Genomic DNA, 17,796 nt, shown 5'->3' on the forward strand with positions numbered 1-17,796 from the left:
GGATCAGTACCCTTATAAAAGAAACCCCAGAGAGTTCCCTTGCCCGTCCCTCTTACCATGTGTGGATACGGTGAGAAGGCACCATCTGTGAACCAGAAAGTGGGTTCTCACCAGACACCAAATCTGCTGGCACCTTGATTTTGAACTTCTAGCCTCCCGGAACTGTGAGAAATAAGTTTCTGTTGTTTATAAGCTACCCAGTCTCTGGTATTTGGTTATAGTGGCTCAAATGGATTAAGACACATTTCGATAATTAATTAAAAATACAAAGTCATATTTATTTAAATTAGGACGAATTTTTCTTTTGAAGAAGTGAGAACATGGTAAAAGATTTCTCAGTTTCCACAGGATGCAATGTTCTGTTACAAGATATTCAGCACATAATTAAGGATAAGACTTTAAAAGTAAATGTGAGAGAAAATAGCTATCTTATTTTTATATTATCCATCAACAGTGTTATGTTAATTTTGACATGGGTGCTGATAGGATAATATTGATTACCAGCAGTTGTGAAGGAAATATGGATAAAAGGATCTGGGTTTAACATAAATATCTCTTTTTCTGAGTCCTCAAAATTCAGAAACATTACAGAGAATCTTCATCTAAAAGTTCTTTTAAATAATTTTTAAAGGTAAGTATAAGATTACCAGATCAAAATAAAGTTCTTTTGACTTTGTTTATGGCTCTTTGTTTATGGCTTTATTTTTTGACACTCAGAAGCTGGACATTTTTATGTAGGCAAATTTATCAGTCACCCTTCATGGCTTATGGTTTGGGGTCATGGTTAGAAGGGCCTTCTCTACTCACTCCACATTTAAAAAAATTTTTTTACACTATTTTCTTTGTATATTTTTGAGGTTTAATTTTTTTTTTAATATTTAAAACTTTGCTCCATAGGAATTTACTTTGGCATAAATATGTCTTCAGTATGGAAGGCTAACAGTCAAATCTGTATGTCTTTTCTTTTATGATTTCTGGCTTAGGTATCATGAGGTTTGTTTTCATAGAATTACATTTCTTGGGAGCAATGTGGACAGTGGGCCAGAGTAGGACACATCCAGGGGACAGGCAAGAAACCCCATCTGAAGAAGTCTTTGCAGGGAAGGACCATTATTTTTCATTTAAGTTCAGCTCATTTAACATTTACTGAGAACCTACTCTGTTGTAGATATTGTGTTAAGTGCTGGAGGCACAAAGATGGAGAAGACACATCTCTGTTCTCAACTGGGAGTGGCAAATACAGAAGCAGAATTACAACTCAGTGTGGTAGGTACAATGAAGAAAAAACTGTAAGGGCCAAAGAGCACACATAAGGGCACCTCATCCAACCTGGAAGGGAGGAGGGTGTCTGAGAAGGCTTCCTGGAGGAGATAAGGCCTGAGCTGAGTTGTTCTCCATTTGAATATTTAGAATATTAGTATAAGACAATTCAATCAAGCATCTGAAATCGCTTTCCAATTAAAATAACTCTTCCTTCACAAATTCATTTTGCTGATGTGACATAGTGAACAGCATATTACCTGCTAAGATATACAGGTAGCTTCTTTAATAACAATTAAATATAACTCCCAGACCAAGGGTGAGGGGTCCCCAGGGTAGGGAGAGACATCCTGGTGCAGAGTGATAATTAGAGAGGGCTCCATTGGAGTCCCACTCTTCCCACACAACTAAAAGCAGTTCACTATTTCTGAAACACAAACTTGAGATCAGGGAACTTGAAAACAGGAGGCTGGAGAGGCAGTCAGGGTGCAACTGTAGAGAGTCTAATGCCTTACGTAAAGCACGGGAGATGAAAACCACTGAGATGCTTTAAGTTGGGAGGTGTCAGATCTGTCAAAAGGACTTGGAAATCATCAGAGTGTGGCTGGTAGGAAAATGTGAGTAGATGAGGTTGCCCAGAGATACCAAGTTACAGAGGACTTAACCTTTAGAGGGATTCTTGATCTCTTTGAGAATGTGATGAAAGGTCTGGACTGTCTCTCCAGAAAAATGCACATGTTAAAAATCACACAAACATCTATACAATTTCAGGGGACCCTCTGATTAAGAATATTTGACACAGAGGGGAAAGGGAAGAGGCTTGAGGAAGAGGATATTTGAAGGATGGGAAGAAAATGAGCAGAGCAGGAAAGGGGCCAATGAGAGGTGACCCAAGAAGCCAAGAACCAGGAGACTGAAGTGTCAGAAAGCTGTGGGAGAATAGAGATGTAAAGAGGACAGTGTCACGTGCTGTAGAGACTTCCGCTGAGGTAAGGACCGAAACACGTCTTTTGCACTTAGTTAAGAAATCACTGGTGATTCAGAATAGTATTGAGAATAGTTTCTGAGGAGTGATGGGTAATGATAGTTCCAGGTTTATTTTTTTTAACCCGAGAAGTGTTTAGGGGTGGCATATGGGTAGAAATGAGGGTAGGGGTCTTGTCTTGATGGTGTGTTTGCAGAGTACTAACATAAAGTTGAAAAACTGTGAATTGTCCATAAAGAGGGTTGAGGGGCATGTGGAATTAAGTTCATCCATCCCCTAGGGCCCCCAATATGATGGAGTCAGAAGCCAGGGAGCAATGGCTGAAGGAATGATGTGAGCTGAGGAAATGGAGAAGCTTGGTTTGTTGAATAGGAGCCCGATAAGGGGCAGTTAACATAAGAAACAAAAAGGAGAAAGTAACTTTGTTTCTATGAATGAACACGTCCTGATATTTCTGTGCTTTCCTATAAGAAGAATGAAGGAGGGCTTCCCTGGTGGCGCAGTGGTCAAGAATCCACCTGCCAACGCAGGGGACATGGGTTCGAGCCCTGGTACAGGAAGATCCCACATGCCGCGGAGCAACTAAACCCATGCACCACAGCTACTGAGCCTGCGCTCTAGAGCCCGCGAGCCACAACTACTGAGCCCACGTGCCACAACTACTGAAGCCCGCGCGCCTAGAGCACGTGCTCTGCAACAAAAGAAGCAACAGAGATGAGAAGCCCACGCACCGCAACGAAGAGTAGCCCTCACCCGCCGCAACTGGAGAAAGCTCGCGCGCTGCAACGAAGACCCAACGCAGCGCAGCCAAAAAAAACAAACAAATAAAATAAATAAATAAAAATAAAACTTAAAAAAAAAAAAAAGAAGAAGAATGAAGGAAGATGGAGAGGCTGAATACACAGAGGAGAGAAGCAGGCCTGCAGTGTCTGGAGTGCACAGAATCCCAGAAGAGAGGCTGGACTTAGAAAGGAGGAGGGACACCCCACCAGGCAGAATGAGGTGAGGAGGCCTGTGGTGCGTATACATTTCCTTCAAGTATAAATTTAAGTAGATCAGCCCAAATGGCCTCTATTTTGTCATTAACACAAGGGGCGAGGTTGACTGCTGAGAGTCAAGAGATGAGATTGTGTAGAGGCCCTGAGGCCAATGGTTTTGTTTTAGAATCCCTGATGATTGACAGATGGGAGAGGAAGCTGAACAAGAACAAGGAAAGAATGGCTCAGCAAGCTGGTGATGGAGATGGTGTCAGTCAGGGTCCTGACAGGAAGCAAACAGTACATTCAAGTGGGGTAACTGAGGAGAGTTTGGGGAAGGGAATATTTACCAAGCTGTGAGCACGGTTAAGGGAAATGCATAAAGAATAGTGAAGCCCCCAGGGGCTAGCAAGAGTGGAGAGCCTTTACCACACTGAGGCCTCACGAGGCAAGAGGAGAGAGAGGATCCCAGATCTCAAAGAGAAGGGATATTGTTTAGGAGAGGGCTGCCACACTGGAGCCCACTGGACGCAGATGTTGAAGTTATCTGCCAGCCAGGCAGCCTCCTCTGTCTCCAGGTTCTGGTAACCACTCCATTCTCTTGCCTAAAGTGGTTACTACCAACTGTTACTAGTCCCAGGGGACTGTACTGTTCCTTATGATTGCACTGTATTCTTTCTATACATTTATAAATATCCTTTCATTAAAAGTCTATATCTTAATAAATTTAATTTTATTAAAATTATCCAATTTCAGTGTCCTATTTTTCCCTGCAGAAACCCTGACTTATGTGTGATGTTTTGAGAAGACTAATAAAATATATAGACTCTGGAAAGAAGAAAAAAGGAGGGGATAATATATAAATAATGTTAGAAGTTAAAAGGGGGACAAAGTACAGGTATAGCATGGATTTGAAAGATACTCTTATACTATGACCGACTTTATGCCAATAAATTTGAAAACTTACAAGGAATGGACAAATTCCTAGAAGATATATAATTGAACAAGACAGCTTCAAGAAGAAATTGAAAACCAGAATGGACTGACAACCATTAAAGGAACTGAAATAACGGATTAAAAATCTCCCCATAAAAGTGGAGTAGTCTTTAGGTGTTTTATTCAGCAAATGTAAACATTTCCTTTTTTTAATATTTACTTATTTAGTTAGTTGCGTGGGATCTTAGTTGTGGCAAACGGGCTCAGTTGCGGCTCGCCGGCTCCTTAATTGTGGCATGCAGGCTCCTTAGTTTTGGCATGTGAACTCTCAGTTGCGGCATGCATGTGGGATCTAGTTCCCTGACCAGGGATTGAACCCAGGCCCCCTGCATTGGGAGCACAGAGTCTTACCCACTGTGCCACCAGGGAAGTCCCAACCTTTGTAATGTATCTTTTTTTTAAATTGAACTATAGTTGATTTATAATGTTGTGTTAATTTCTTCTGAACAGCAAAGTGATTCAGTTCTATATATACACACACACACACACACACACACACACATTTTTTATATTCTTTTCCATTATGGTTTATCACAGGATACTGCATATAGTTCCCTGTGCTATACAGTTCTAATATATGTTTTGTCTGATCCAAAAGTCCTGTTAAGCTGTCTGTACTTCTTATTCTATTATGGGAAGTTCTAAGAGTCCATGGGTAGCATTACCTCATTCACTGCCTATGCCTCAAGGCTAGCACAGGCTTGGCTTAAACTTAGCACAAACTATGGCAGAAAGCTAGAAAATCTAAAGGATCAGTAGATATAAGACTTCAAAAGGGGAGGGGACCTTTACAAAAGGCTCTAGGTCCCAAGTGAAACTTCAGACAGCCAAGAGAGGGCTGTAATCTTGCAGACTACCCCTAGTCCACCTGCTCTGGTACTAGTTGGTACAAGGAAGTACCTTCAAAATGAAGTTCTGCATACAGCAAGTGAGTCTCCCCCAACACCTGGTCTCTATAACAACCCGATAAATCACTTCTGGAACCCTGAAAGTCACCATTTGGCCCTTTTTAAAAAAATTAATTTATTAATTTATTTTTATTTTTGGCTGTGTTGGGTCTTCTTTGCTGCGCGCAGGCTTCCTCTAGTTGCGGCGAGCGGGGGCTACTCTACTTTGTGGTGCCGCAGGCTTCTCACTGCGGTGGCTTCTCTTGTTGCAGAGCACGGGCTCTAGGCACGCAGGCTTCAGTAGCTGTAGCACACGGGCACAGTAGTTGTGCCTCACGGTCTCTAAAGCGCAGGCTCAGTAGTTGTGGCGCACAGGCTTAGTTGCTCCGTGGCATGCGGGATCTTCCCAGACCAGAGCTCGAACCCGTGTCTCCTGCATTGGCAGACAGATTCTTAACCACTGTGCCACCAGGGAAGCCCACCATTTGGCCCTTTTGATAATAATACCAGGGTAAATGATTAGGGAGTTATTGAGAGAAACAGCTGAATAGCATTACCAAAAAGGCCTGAACCCAATTAGATATTTGAAAATAATTTCAATAACTTTCAAGCTATTTAAATTTTTTCCCTCACCCATATGGTTCTACCTACAGCAAAACTTTTGAAAAGAATGTTTTTCTTTAGAGGCACCAAGAATCATGGCCCTATAACCATGACAATAGGGCCCTAACTTGCATTTTTAATGTAGAGAATTAGCTTCATTTTTAGTTTTATTCAGAAGTTCTGTAAAGCCTGTGTGCTTCAGCTGAACACAGGATGTGGGCACAGAACCCAGAATCACTGAGGGGCTAGATGAGGCGCAGATGGGTCTCAGGTTTTGCCACCAGCAGTCCCGAGGTGCTTGTTTTTGTTGTTGTTTCCTTTTCTTTTTAGTCCTGAGCTTCTGAACCAGTTTTCCATTTACAGCAGCCAAGAAGATATGGGATTATCTGTGTAACTCATGCAAAAGTGTTTTTACCTCGAAGATCTGGCTTCTATATTCACAGGGGTCCCTCGTCAGCAGGAGTGCTTAGTAGACTCAAGCTCAAGCGGACTCAAGGACACAGTGAAGGGCAAGCATCACCAGGTGGACCTTAGGGATCCACAAGCACCCTGCCCTGAAGCACTGAGAATTTGGCTGCTCAGTAATTGCCTCAAGATCCACCCAGGGATTTCCTATCCAATTTAATGGAGCAAAGCTTAGGGATTGAAGAGAACAGAACCTCACAAAATTCCTATTAAGGGTGTGGAAAACAGGGATCCTCTTTTAAAATATCTGCTCCCAAATAGCGATCCCAATAAACTGTACTCACAACCATGGATGGATAAAAATGCACTTTAATTCTCTTGCCCTTTCAAGGGTTTTCTTTCTCATGAGTTTGTGTTCTGACATTTCTACCAGGATGCAGTGGTTGGGGATGCTGGCCCTTTAACGGGGGAGCAGGGGAGGGGCTGGGAATCTTAAAGCCAGGGGTCGAGAGCCTGCCTGGCCCAGGCTGCCATGGCTAAGCTAAGCAGGACGGACAGCCACGGTCCTGGGGTGGGTGTCGCCACCCAGGCAGCTGTGAGCCCCCTCCCTGTGCACAGACCGAGGCTGGTGGTGACTGTGTAGAAGTGCTTCCCCTCCAATTCCTAGCCTTGCTCCTCCTTTCTGTCCCTTTGCAGGACAGCTCCCTAGAGCTGGGCTAGTGAGGTCAGAGGGTGGAGGTTTAGGGCAGTCTGAGAGCCCAGGGTCCTGCTCCTTGAGATCTGGGTCAAAACTTTTCTGACAACCTTGCTGGGGGGAGACCTTGGCTGTTTGGGTGCCACGCCATCCTTCCCCAGGACAGGGTCTCTGGGTCTCTTCCTTTTCCCAGGTTTACCTTCCAGAGGCTGACAGTGCTCTCTCACCAGAGGAAACAGCCATGGAGCAAGTCTGCCAGCCCGAAGAGATGAAACGCCTTCAAGGTAGTATCACCAAGTGGTCTGTGGTATCTGATAAAAGGCCTGGGAGTGCGGCAGTTTGATGGTCTGGTTCAGGGGATAGACATGGGTTTGGATGTCCAGAATTGCTGGGAGTGATTCCCAGCGACGTCATGACGGTGACTGAGATAACTTTTATGGGCCCTGTATTTTCCTCACCTTTAGAGAAAAATGATCAATACCGGCCTTGTATGGTTGTTGTGAGAATTAAATGAACAGATAGATGTAAAATCCCTGGCACACTAGGGTTAAATTGTCATGAGTCAGGGCAGCTGGAACTTGGTTGATTAAAGAGGCACAGAAAGGGCTGTCAGAGGGGGTGAGCAGGTGGAGAAGCCTGTGCTGGGACTAATGAGGCAATGGAAGAGGGGATGAAGAAACTGAAAGTGACTGGCACCTGCCAGGTTCTGTTTGCTCTAGTGGGGATGGTTAGGGGCGCCCTGGGGTAGTGAGGCTGAGTTGAACTCACAGAACAAGAGAAGATGTTTGAAGATGGTGCTGGAGATGGCTTGTGAACAGAAGTGCTACAGAGAAGCATCCTCTCTAGACCAGACCCTTCACAGCTGAACCCCTGTCTACTTCCTCCTCAGGCACCCACTTAAACCAAAGCCCAGGCAAGTCCTATGACCCCTTGGCTCTTAAGGAAGTGCTGGTGTGTGCCTCCCAGTTGGAGGAAGAGGAACAAAATGAAGAAGAGAGGGAGAAGGAGGTGGACCCAGATTTAGCCCCTGACCTGGAGGAGGAGGAGGAACAGGAAGAAGAGGAGGAAGAGAATGATCTCGGGGATCCAGCTGTCCTCAGTGCTGTCCGTAACATCCAGGTACCAGAGCAGGAAGATGTGGGGGAGGGTTGTCCTGAACGGTCTGCATCTCACAGGCTGTTGCTACACATCTCTCTCTTCTTCACCCCTTTCTACATGGGCTAACACTTTCTATTTCAGGCTTGAACCCCAGTAAAGACTCTCTCCTTCCTTCCCTCCTTTCTTCTGTCTCCTACTTAGTTTCTGATGCTGCCCTCACCTGAATCCAGGTCCTAGCAGGGCTGTGCATCACCTAGAGATGCTGGCCCTGCTCCTGGTGGTGAAAGTGAGTCATCTTTGACCCTGGGCCCCTGTGTCTTCCCAGTCCATCCCTGGTCTTTATTCCCTTGGATTCCCCCAGCAGGTGGAGAGACACAAAGGAGTGCCATGTAGAAATGAAGTTACTCAGACCCTGCTTCAGCTTAACTCCTAAGATGCCAGTCTGGCTTCCCTTCAGTGGAAGGAGAGGGGTCCTGATTGTATTGACTTTGAAATTGAGGGAGGGCCAGGCTGCCACTGTCCTGGGTATTGGAAATGGTTGGGCCTGCTGCTCCCCTCCCCCCATTAACACAGGTGAATGTAGATGATGCTACAGGGGCTCATTCCAGCCTGGGGTTTCCTCCCTCTCATTCCAGAAAGGTCTTCTCAGCTCCCCTGGAATCAAGGCCCCTGGTGTGCTGGGGATGTCGCCTGCTTCCTTGCACTTTCTGTGGCAGGTGAGTCACTCCAGTCTCCATCCTGTGAGAAATAGGCAGGGTGTTGAGAAGCAGCATGCCGCCTGTCCCTTATTTCCCTTATGTTCACTGTGCCCTTGACCTTGCTCTGGAGATGCAGCGCCCAAAGTGAAGTGTGGGTAGGAAGGGGGAAACGCCCCTTATGCGGGGTAGCTTGGTAAACAACAGAGGTGGTACTGGGACAACTGGCCTTCCTATGAAAAGGACAAACTATTCCATCTTACAGAATATAAGCAGCACTGAGCCTAGTGCTAGAAAGAGCATATGGTCTGGGGTAGAGCAATTGCCAGAAATCCAGCAGGGAGAAGAGAAGGGAATTGCAGACTAAGGAGGGCTTCAGAGGTGTCCAAAAAGCGCTAAGAATGGCCCCAGTGGCTGAAGACAAGATCTGAGTGAACGCTCAGAGAAGAAAGGGCAGGAACTTGACTCACACACAGTGGGGAAAGCACAGGCCTCCCCATTGTCAGGGACCGTTGAGTTGCTCCCTAGGAGGTGACAAACCTGTTGGAAACAAGAACGGGATCCACAGTCTGGTGTCCTCACAACTGGCTCGAGGGGCCCCAAGATGGCAAAATGTTGAGTGAGGTTCTTGAAGGAAAAGGCAGGTGAGACCATAGAGGCAGAAAGGCAATCAACAGCAAAAGCAGGGTTCTGTTGGTGGAGATGCCCTTCTCCCAGACCCTGAAATTCCTCTCCCAGACCCTGGACTACCTGGCACCACTTCCTTTCCGGCCTGCCTTTCCCAGCACCAGCACTGCAGCCCCACACTTCGGACCTCGACTGCCCTCGCCAGACCCATCTGTCCTCTGCAGCCCGTCAACCTCATGGCCCCTTAGGCTCAGGTACTGGTTCATAGTGCCCAGGGTCCCAGGGTCCAGGACAGGCTGAGCTCTTCTCCAGAAGTCTCAGGACGTAGTGGCTGAGGAGGCATGGCTGCCCCTCTACCAGCTGCCACAGAAAATACTTAGAGAAACTCACTAAGAGAAGGATGTGGTAGAGTGCAATTCCTTCCCCTCACAGGTAAGGAAATGGAGGCCCAGGGACTATCTGAGGTCAGCCAGCATGGCAGAACTGAGAGTAGGACTCAGAAGTCCTGACAACCAGGCCAAATGGTTTTATATTGTGTCAGGATTTCCTGCAGCCAAGTTTCAGGGAAAAGCATATCCTGGAGGGGAGGTAAGCCCTGCTGAGCTAGGATAGTGATGCTTCATGTGGCTGATGCTTGGGCAGGGTCATAAGCAGGTAGCGTCCCTTAGATGTCTGGCTGAGGTTCCCAGAGGCTAAAGGAATGGGCGCGGGGGGCTGAGAGCTTGCTCCCACCCAGCCCAAGTTTCTTTCTACGTCTTCCCAGTCATCTGACCCAGCTCCACCCTCAGCACCAGCGGATCTTGAAGCAACAGCAGCAGCATGGTCGACCACCAAGGTAAAACCGAGAGGAGAAGCAGGATTAAGGGGAGCCCCCTGCATGCTGGGGTTTCCCTTGTGACAGAGCACCTCCCCCAAAGCCCCACCAGTTAAGCCTCTCACACCCTGGCCCACCTCTGCACTCTGCTGTCCTCCCCCGACATCCCGCTCCGAGCTCTCCACTCCTTGGGGGAGTTCTCTGCGGCAGGGGTGGGTAGGTCTAAAGGGACACTCCTCCTGGCTTGAAGTCCCCCAGCCAAGAAGCCTTGGTCTCAGCAGCCAGACCCCTATGCTAACCTCATGACCCGAAAAGAGAAGGACTGGGTGGTGAAAGTGCAGATGGTTCAGCTGCAGAGTGAGAACCCCCGCCTGGATGACTATTACTACCAGGTGAGCCCCAGGGGCTCTGCCCCGCCTCTGACCTTGGTGTCAAATGGGCCTGACCCTGTGGGTCCTCTGAGATTCTCCCTTCCCCTCACAGTGGCCATGTCCCTTCAGGTGGGAGGAACGATTGCTAAAGGATGGGGGTCATATTTCTACACTTGACATCCAAACTCTCCTTCCCCTTCTTCTCCTAAATTTCAGCAACATGGGATTAGTTATGATTCCCCAAACACACTCTGAGGTTTCTGTCTCCGTCCTTTGCCGAGAGTTTCTCCTATTCAGTCGGCAAATGAGGACTCTCTCATCTTTGTACACTTTGGTTTCGCTCAGAAATGACTTGTTATAAACATTCATCTACTTACTTTTTACTTTTTAAGATCTAAAACACAGGGAACTTTTATAAGTCATGGGATTCAATTTCTTGAATTGAACAAATGCTGGCAGACTTTTGGACTCCTTTCTGTCTGCTTCCTGTCTGCCCTTTGTCCATGAGTTTTGGGTTGTCTAAGTTGTATTTCAATTTCTCTTCAACCTCCATGAGACCCCTACCGAGGTTTCCACCTTTATCTCCTTCCTATTGACATTACTTTCTTCCTTTCTTCCCACCAGCTTCAAAACCCTCTGCCTTCTGCCAGGATTCCTTGAATGTGATCATCTTCCACTCTTGACTTTTAGACATTGCTCCTCAATGAAGGAGCTGTATTTAAATCCTTGTTTGTCTCTCAGTCAGTGGCTTTATTTTAGTTCTGGATTTCACAGTCTTCCTTAAGAAGATATTAGAGCTGCTGCACAAATCCTCACAAGCGTAGGACTGGCCTAGAGGCCAATTGAAGTAGTGTTCTCTCTGTGCTTCAAGCTGCTGATTGGTCTTCGTACCATCAGATAACTCTGATTTTGGAGATCACAGGTAGGATCACCAAATTAAAATGGGGAGGGGGAAGGATAGCGGTGTCCCATGTGTAACCTGGAATAAAGATTGCAGGAAGGTTGCAGACCCTGGGACACGTTTGCTTCCTGGCTCTCTGCTTTGCTCTCTGCCTTGCTCTCTGCCTTTCCATCAGATCTGGTGGTGGTACTAGCTCTTCAAGTCCTTAGGATGGGGACCCTAAAACAGGTGGCATGAGGGCTAGGGTGCTTTAAGATGCATTATAGTGGCTACTATAAGGCCCTAAGGTGCCAGGAGCATTTCTGGAATGAATGCTGTAGGCAAGGGTATATTAAAAGGTTGCGTTGCAGAGCCCTAACTCTAAGTTCAGCCAATGAGTATACATTTGACTAATCCATGGACTCTCAGGAATATTATCAGAAACTAGAGAAGAAGCAGGCAGATGAAGAGCTGCTTGGGCGAAGGAGCAGGTTTGAGTCTTTCAAGCTGGTCACACCTTACATTCAGAAGGCGGAGGCTTATGAGTCAGGTAGGACCAGGGCTGACCTCCTGGGTTGGGGTGGACATCCGGGTTGACACAGGTGGAACACAGAGGGGCACGTGCCTGTCTGACTCCTTCCATGCAGTGGTTCGAATCGAGGGTTCCCTGGGCCAGGTAGCTGTATCAACGTGTTTTAGCCCTCGCCGAGCTATTGATGCTGTGCCCCATGGAACTCAAGAGCAGGTAGGAGCGTTATCTTCCTACAGCCTTTTTCTCTCCCCTGTTTCGGAGAAAGGTCTGGAACACTCTCATGCTTGAGTTCAGGTTGGGACCTAAGAGTGAGGAACAAGAGTGATGGGGCTTTGTGGTCTAGCCTTTCCAGATCACGTTCTAGCTCACCTAGGCTTGGGCTGCTGCTGTGGAGGTCTGGCTGACAGCCAGGGACTCTTTCTCTAGGAGACAGGAGCTGCAAGCAGTCAGAGGCTTCAGGTGTTGTACCGGATTGAGAAGGTGAGACATCAGCCTTAGCAGTGAATTCCTTACCTCCCTTGAGAACAGGATATACTCACATTGACCCCTTCTTCCTCTCTCCCCACCCTCACATTCCCAGCTGTTCCTTCAGTTACTAGAGATAGAGGAGGGCCAGAAGGACGGGCCCGCACAGCCCTGTGAGCAGCAGAGCAGCCAGCTTGAGAAGCTCTTCCAGGCCTTAAAGACCCAGGAACAGAATAATCTGGAGTGAGTGTGGGAGGGTCACACCTCAGCCCAGGAAGGGACGGCTCAGCAAAGACAGTGGCTTAGCTTCTGCCTCTCCTTTCTGGCCTGTGGTCCTTTGCTCTATGCAGATCCCTGCAATGCTCTCCTATGTCACCTGTAGGGAGGCAGCGGATGGCTTCCTGCAGGTGCTCTCCGTGAGGAAGGGAAAAGCCCTAGTGGCCCGGCTGCTCCCCTTTCTGCCCCGAGATCGAACTGTCAGCCTTCTTCTGGCCATCACCCGCCATCTGCCCCTCCTTGTCAAGAGGGATGTGGCTGATCAGGTACTGTGGCATTGAGTGGAGGAGAGGACGGTTTTGTGGATGGGTTAGGAATGTTTATTCCTCCTCCTCTTCCCCTACCTCCTCCTCTTCCCCTTCTTCCTCCTCTTCCTCCTCCTCGTCCCCTTCCTCCTCCTCGTCCCCTTCCTCCTCCTCGTCCCCTTCCTCCTCCTCGTCCCCTTCCTCCTCCTCGTCCCCTTCCTCCTCCTCGTCCCCTTCCTCCTCCTCGTCCCCTTCCTCCTCCTCTTCCCCTTCCTCCTCCTCTTCCCCTTCCTCCTCCTCTTCCCCTTCCTCCTCCTCCTCCTTCCGATCCCCACCCCCAGAGAAGCCAGAGAAGGTGCTGGGCAGTGAGGAGTGTGGACCCTGCCACCCTCAGGTGAGGGGGTTTCAGAACAAACTACCACAGGAACAGCTGATCATCTTCAGGCAAATGAAGAGAGGAAAACCCACAGGCCTATGGTTACACAGGTGTGAATGTGCTCTGGAGGTTGAGAAGCTCAGGACTCCCTGATAAGTGGTGAGCCCCATAGCTACTTTGCTTAGGGAAGGCATCCTAGACAAGTGGGTATTGAAGGACCAGTGTTAGGGATGGAGACACCTGAGTGGTGATAGGCCTGGTAGGTCTGACCTGACCAGAAAGGGCCAGGTGAGCAAGGAAAGAGACCGGAGGTGAAGTTGTCGAGGAGTCAGAGAGAGGCCCTTACTGACCTTCTTGCAGGCCCTGCAAACGTTATTCGAACCTCTGGGCAAATGTATCAGCCACTTGACCTTCCATGAACTCCTCCAAGGACTTCAGGGACTCATGCTGCAACCACCTGGCTCCTCAGAGCGGCCAGTCACTGTGGTGCTGCAGAATCAGGTAACACGCGTGGGAGGCTTTTGTCTTTCCACAGGTGGCTCCAGGTGCTATCTGGAATGGACCCAGGGTGGGGCTGCTTTTTTAACAAGCTCCCTGATGGTGGTGCTGCTATCACCTCTAGATCAGAAGTCACCAAACATTTTTGATAGTGAATCCATTTTACCAAAAAAATGCTGAACTATACCACCTGTGTGTGTTTATAAATCATGTACGTGGAACACTATACTTACCTTAGGTACATAATAAATACAAGATGAGACTCTAGATGTGAAAGATCTCATATCTTCTAATATCCTAGTGGATTATCTTGTGAACCCCTCTGAAGATCTTTGCCTAAAGCGATGCCTCTTAAAAAGGGGTCCACAGCCTACATGCGTCAGATTCCTGGGTCCGTTCCTGATCTGCAGTCTCTGATTCCGGGGGCGGAGCCCACAAGTGTGCATTTAATCAGCTCCCCAGAGGAATCTTTTGGAATATTCAGAGCAGTGGTTTCCTTGGAAAGGGCTCAGAGTTCTTGGCCAGCCAGTATAAAACTTGATGGGTTTATGGGTGTTGGACTCCATTTGTACCTGTGAACTTGCCCTTTTAGTTGGGAAATAGCAGAGCCAGGGAAGCACTGAATGCCTAGGGTAAACTCATTTTACTCTGGATACTTTATCACTTGCAGTTTGGAATATCTTTGCTCTATGCCCTGCTAAGTCATGGGGAGCAGCTGATATCCCTGGATTCTTCCCTCGAGGAACCCAACAGTGACCACACAGCTTGGTAAGATCATAAAAGCCTGTAAATACTATTTCAGTACCCCTGGGATGTATAGGCTGAGCCAGATGAGATGTTTCCTGAGTGGTTTATGCAAGCACCAGGGAGGAGGTTGGACAGAGAAACAGAGTTGTAGCTATTCTGCCCTTTTTTTTTTTTCTATAGTGCCCTAGAGCGTTGTCCCCCATGGAAGGCAGTGTAAGAAAGACTCTAAAGCTTGTCCCTTTAATTACTCACAGACCTAGGTATGAATTCTGCTTCTGTCACGTATCAGGAACATAACATTGGGGCACACTATTTTACTTTCCTTAGCCTGTTTCCTCATCTATAAACTAGGGATCTAAGGATAAAGGGTACTAACCAGTTAGAGACCTAAAGATTAAATGAGATGGAAGATGTGTAAAGCACTAAACGTTGCCTGGCACATACCAAACGTGCAAATGTTCTCTCTTAGTTGCTGGAGGTACAGAGGGTGATAGTGGTGGTAGAAAGATAATAAGAAACCTGGGCCCTGAGCCTATTTCCTGCATGCATACAAAGATGCTGATGTATTACTTCTCTGCCCTCCAGGACAGACATGGTAGTTCTCACTGCCTGGGAGATAGCTCAAATGCCCACAGCCTCTCTGGCAGAACCCCTGGCCTTCCCCAGCAACCTTCTTCCTCTGTTCTGTCACCATGTGGACAAACAACTGGTACAGCAGCTGGAGGCTAGGATGGAGTAAGTGACTGTGGAAACAAGGTCATAGTCCCCTGTTCAAGCCCAGACTAGGTTCTGTCACTTCTCTACTACTTTTAAACCAAGAGTATGGAGGATAACTTGCTTTTAGAAGTATTTCTAGACAGTGGTACTTACTGAGTAACCAGTCTGCTCCAAGTTAGGGTCGTGGGGCCTGTTTCTTCAGCCAAACCTTTCCATTTATTCCCAGGAACTTTGATTATTTATCATGCTAAGCTATCTGAGGGTAAGAACTAGTTTGAGAAGATGAACTGTTCATTAAAGAAGTATTTGAGGGACAACTCAAACGTAAATAAGATGTAAACACACAAACAACATGTAGGTCATCTCTCAGAACTTACCATCTGCTGGAAAGAGACATATTAATCACATCACACAATATTTTAAAGGGAAGTTGTTTGGAGTTAACACCTCTTCTCTTTGTAGGTTTGCCTTGATCTACTGATCAGGTTGTTCCGGAATACGTATATGTGGGAAGAGTTTAATGATCAGACACTAGTTGTGTATGGATTTTGCCTAAAGCGATCCAGAGAGTCTGAAGACAGTTGTATGCCTTGATGTATTGGTGAACCCTGCCCAAAACCTTTTCTTATGCTTCAAAAAGTTGAACTATGTGCCTAAAAAGGCATGGCAAAATGAGGTATAATTAAAAAGATAATAGAATGAAGTGTTGCAGTTTGTTTGTAAGTTAAGAAAATGGCTTTCATTATACCTCCTATGTGTGAAGCTTCAAGTGTCCTTAATGTAAGGGACAAGTCCTTGTCATGTCTAACAATAGACTGACCTTGGAAACTGTTCCGCTGTTGCCATTTTTTATAAGTAGCCCTAGCTGAGCTAAGAGCGTTTTATATAAATATCTCCTTTGAGATATGGGAAGTTTGGTTTACTTTGACAAACAAGGTCATGCACTCATCAAAAAAACACGAGTCCCTTTTATGAACCAGGAACCATTTTAGGTGGTCGAGAAACAGTGGTGACCAAGGAAAAGCCCCTGCTCTTCTGAAGCTTACATTCTGATTGGACAGGGACTGACAGAAGACATCAAATAGTGATAAATACCATGGTGAAAACAAAATTGGGGGATGAGTGACTGGAGTGGAATGGAAGGCCTGTCAGTAGAGGCTACAATTAAGCTGGAATCAATAACAAGTATTCCATGCAGAGGCACTAGTGAGCACAAAGCCCCCAAAGTGAGAATGAACTTGGTGTGTTTCAGGAAAAGAAAGAAGGACAGTGTGGCTGAAGTATACAGGTAAGGGGTGGGGGGGGAGGGTGATAAGCAGAGTACACATCTGTAAGCCATGATTATTTTTTAAAGTCTGGATTTTTAACTGCTGGGAAGTCAGAATTTTAAACAGGGAAGTGACATGACGTGATTTTGTTTGAAGAAGATCACTCTGACTGCTGATTGTTAGGGGAACAGGATAGAAAGCAGAGAAAAAAATGTTCAGAAGTTTTTTTTCCAAAGCTGGGGCAAGAAGTGAAGAGCTTTAGGGACAGAAAGAGAAGAAGTTGGGAAAAGGTTTTGGAAGAGTTGACAGACATTGCTGATGGGCTGGATAAGGGTGGTGGTGAAGAATCCAGGATGACTCCCAGGCAGAGTGAATGGTGGGTGCCCTAGACTAACGTGGGGAAAACATGAGGAAAAATGCATTGGGAAGGGTTATAATCAACATTGTAGACACTTTAATATGTCCTGTTAGAAATCCAAGTAGATATATCAAGTGGGTAAAGAGCAGTCTGGAGGTGAAGGAAAAGGTCAGGGATAAAGACACAAAAGTGGGAGTATCAGCACACAGATGTATTACAAGTTAGGAGTGAGGAAGAGATGATGTAGGAAGAAAAGCCAACATAGGGGACTGAGGAGGAGTTATCTGAAAAAAATAGGTTGAAGATTACGGAAGTGGTGCTACCAAAGTTGGAAAGAAAGTACTTTAAGAAAGGCGTGTATGGGCTTCCCTGGTGGCGCAGTGGTTAAGAATCCACCTGCCAAGGCAGGGGACACGGGTTCGAGCTCTGGTCCGGGAAGATCCCACACGCAGCAGAGCAGCCAAGCCCATGGGCCACAACTACTGAGCCTGCGCTCTAGAGCCCGCAAGCCACAGCTACTGAGCCTGCGTGCCACAACTACTGAAGCCCGCATGCCTAGAGCCGGTGCTCCGCAGCAAGAGAAGCCACTTCAGTGAGAAGACCCGGCTCACCGCAACTAAAGAAAGCCCACGCGCAGCAACAAAGACCCACGCAGCCAAAAATTAAATTTATTTTTTAAAAAAGAGTGTGAAATGAGAGAGACGTGACGGAGGAGGGAGGCACTGACTACAGAAAAAGTCAATTTGGAATCTTCTGAAAGGGTAGCAGAGCAATTGGACAGTAGGTAGTAGTCTATGTAGGTTAAGGAACGCTTTTCTTTTAAAGAGTGATATTACAGCATGCCTGCATGATAATGAAAGCACTCCAATAACGTGGCCGGGGCAGGGAAGGGTGGTGAGTAATGAAGGCGAAAAAAGTTTACAAAGTCCTACAACAGGAGGAGGATGGGAATCAAAGCACAAAGGAGGTGACCTTTGATAGCTGTGTGACCCCATCTGATTGTGGAAGAGAATGTGTTAAGA

General features: G+C 46.8%; 1 protein-coding gene across 1 annotated transcript; it reads left to right on the forward strand.

Moving 5' to 3' along the window:
- The first annotated feature begins 6,645 nt into the window (after nucleotides 1-6,645).
- Nucleotides 6,646-15,170, forward strand: PATL2 (PAT1 homolog 2). Its single transcript, XM_061181450.1, has 15 exons — nucleotides 6,646-6,708; nucleotides 7,001-7,091; nucleotides 7,697-7,926; nucleotides 8,541-8,621; nucleotides 9,339-9,481; nucleotides 9,991-10,062; nucleotides 10,292-10,433; nucleotides 11,722-11,842; nucleotides 11,940-12,037; nucleotides 12,251-12,304; nucleotides 12,405-12,532; nucleotides 12,672-12,831; nucleotides 13,547-13,687; nucleotides 14,355-14,452; nucleotides 15,017-15,170. Exons 1-15 carry the CDS (start codon nucleotides 6,646-6,648, stop codon nucleotides 15,168-15,170), a joined length of 1,776 nt encoding a protein of 591 aa, XP_061037433.1.
- The last annotated feature ends 2,626 nt before the right edge of the window (nucleotides 15,171-17,796 follow it).

Source organism: Eubalaena glacialis, chromosome 2 (genome assembly GCF_028564815.1).
Source record: "Eubalaena glacialis isolate mEubGla1 chromosome 2, mEubGla1.1.hap2.+ XY, whole genome shotgun sequence".
In the NCBI taxonomy this organism is placed as follows: domain Eukaryota; kingdom Metazoa; phylum Chordata; class Mammalia; order Artiodactyla; family Balaenidae; genus Eubalaena; species Eubalaena glacialis.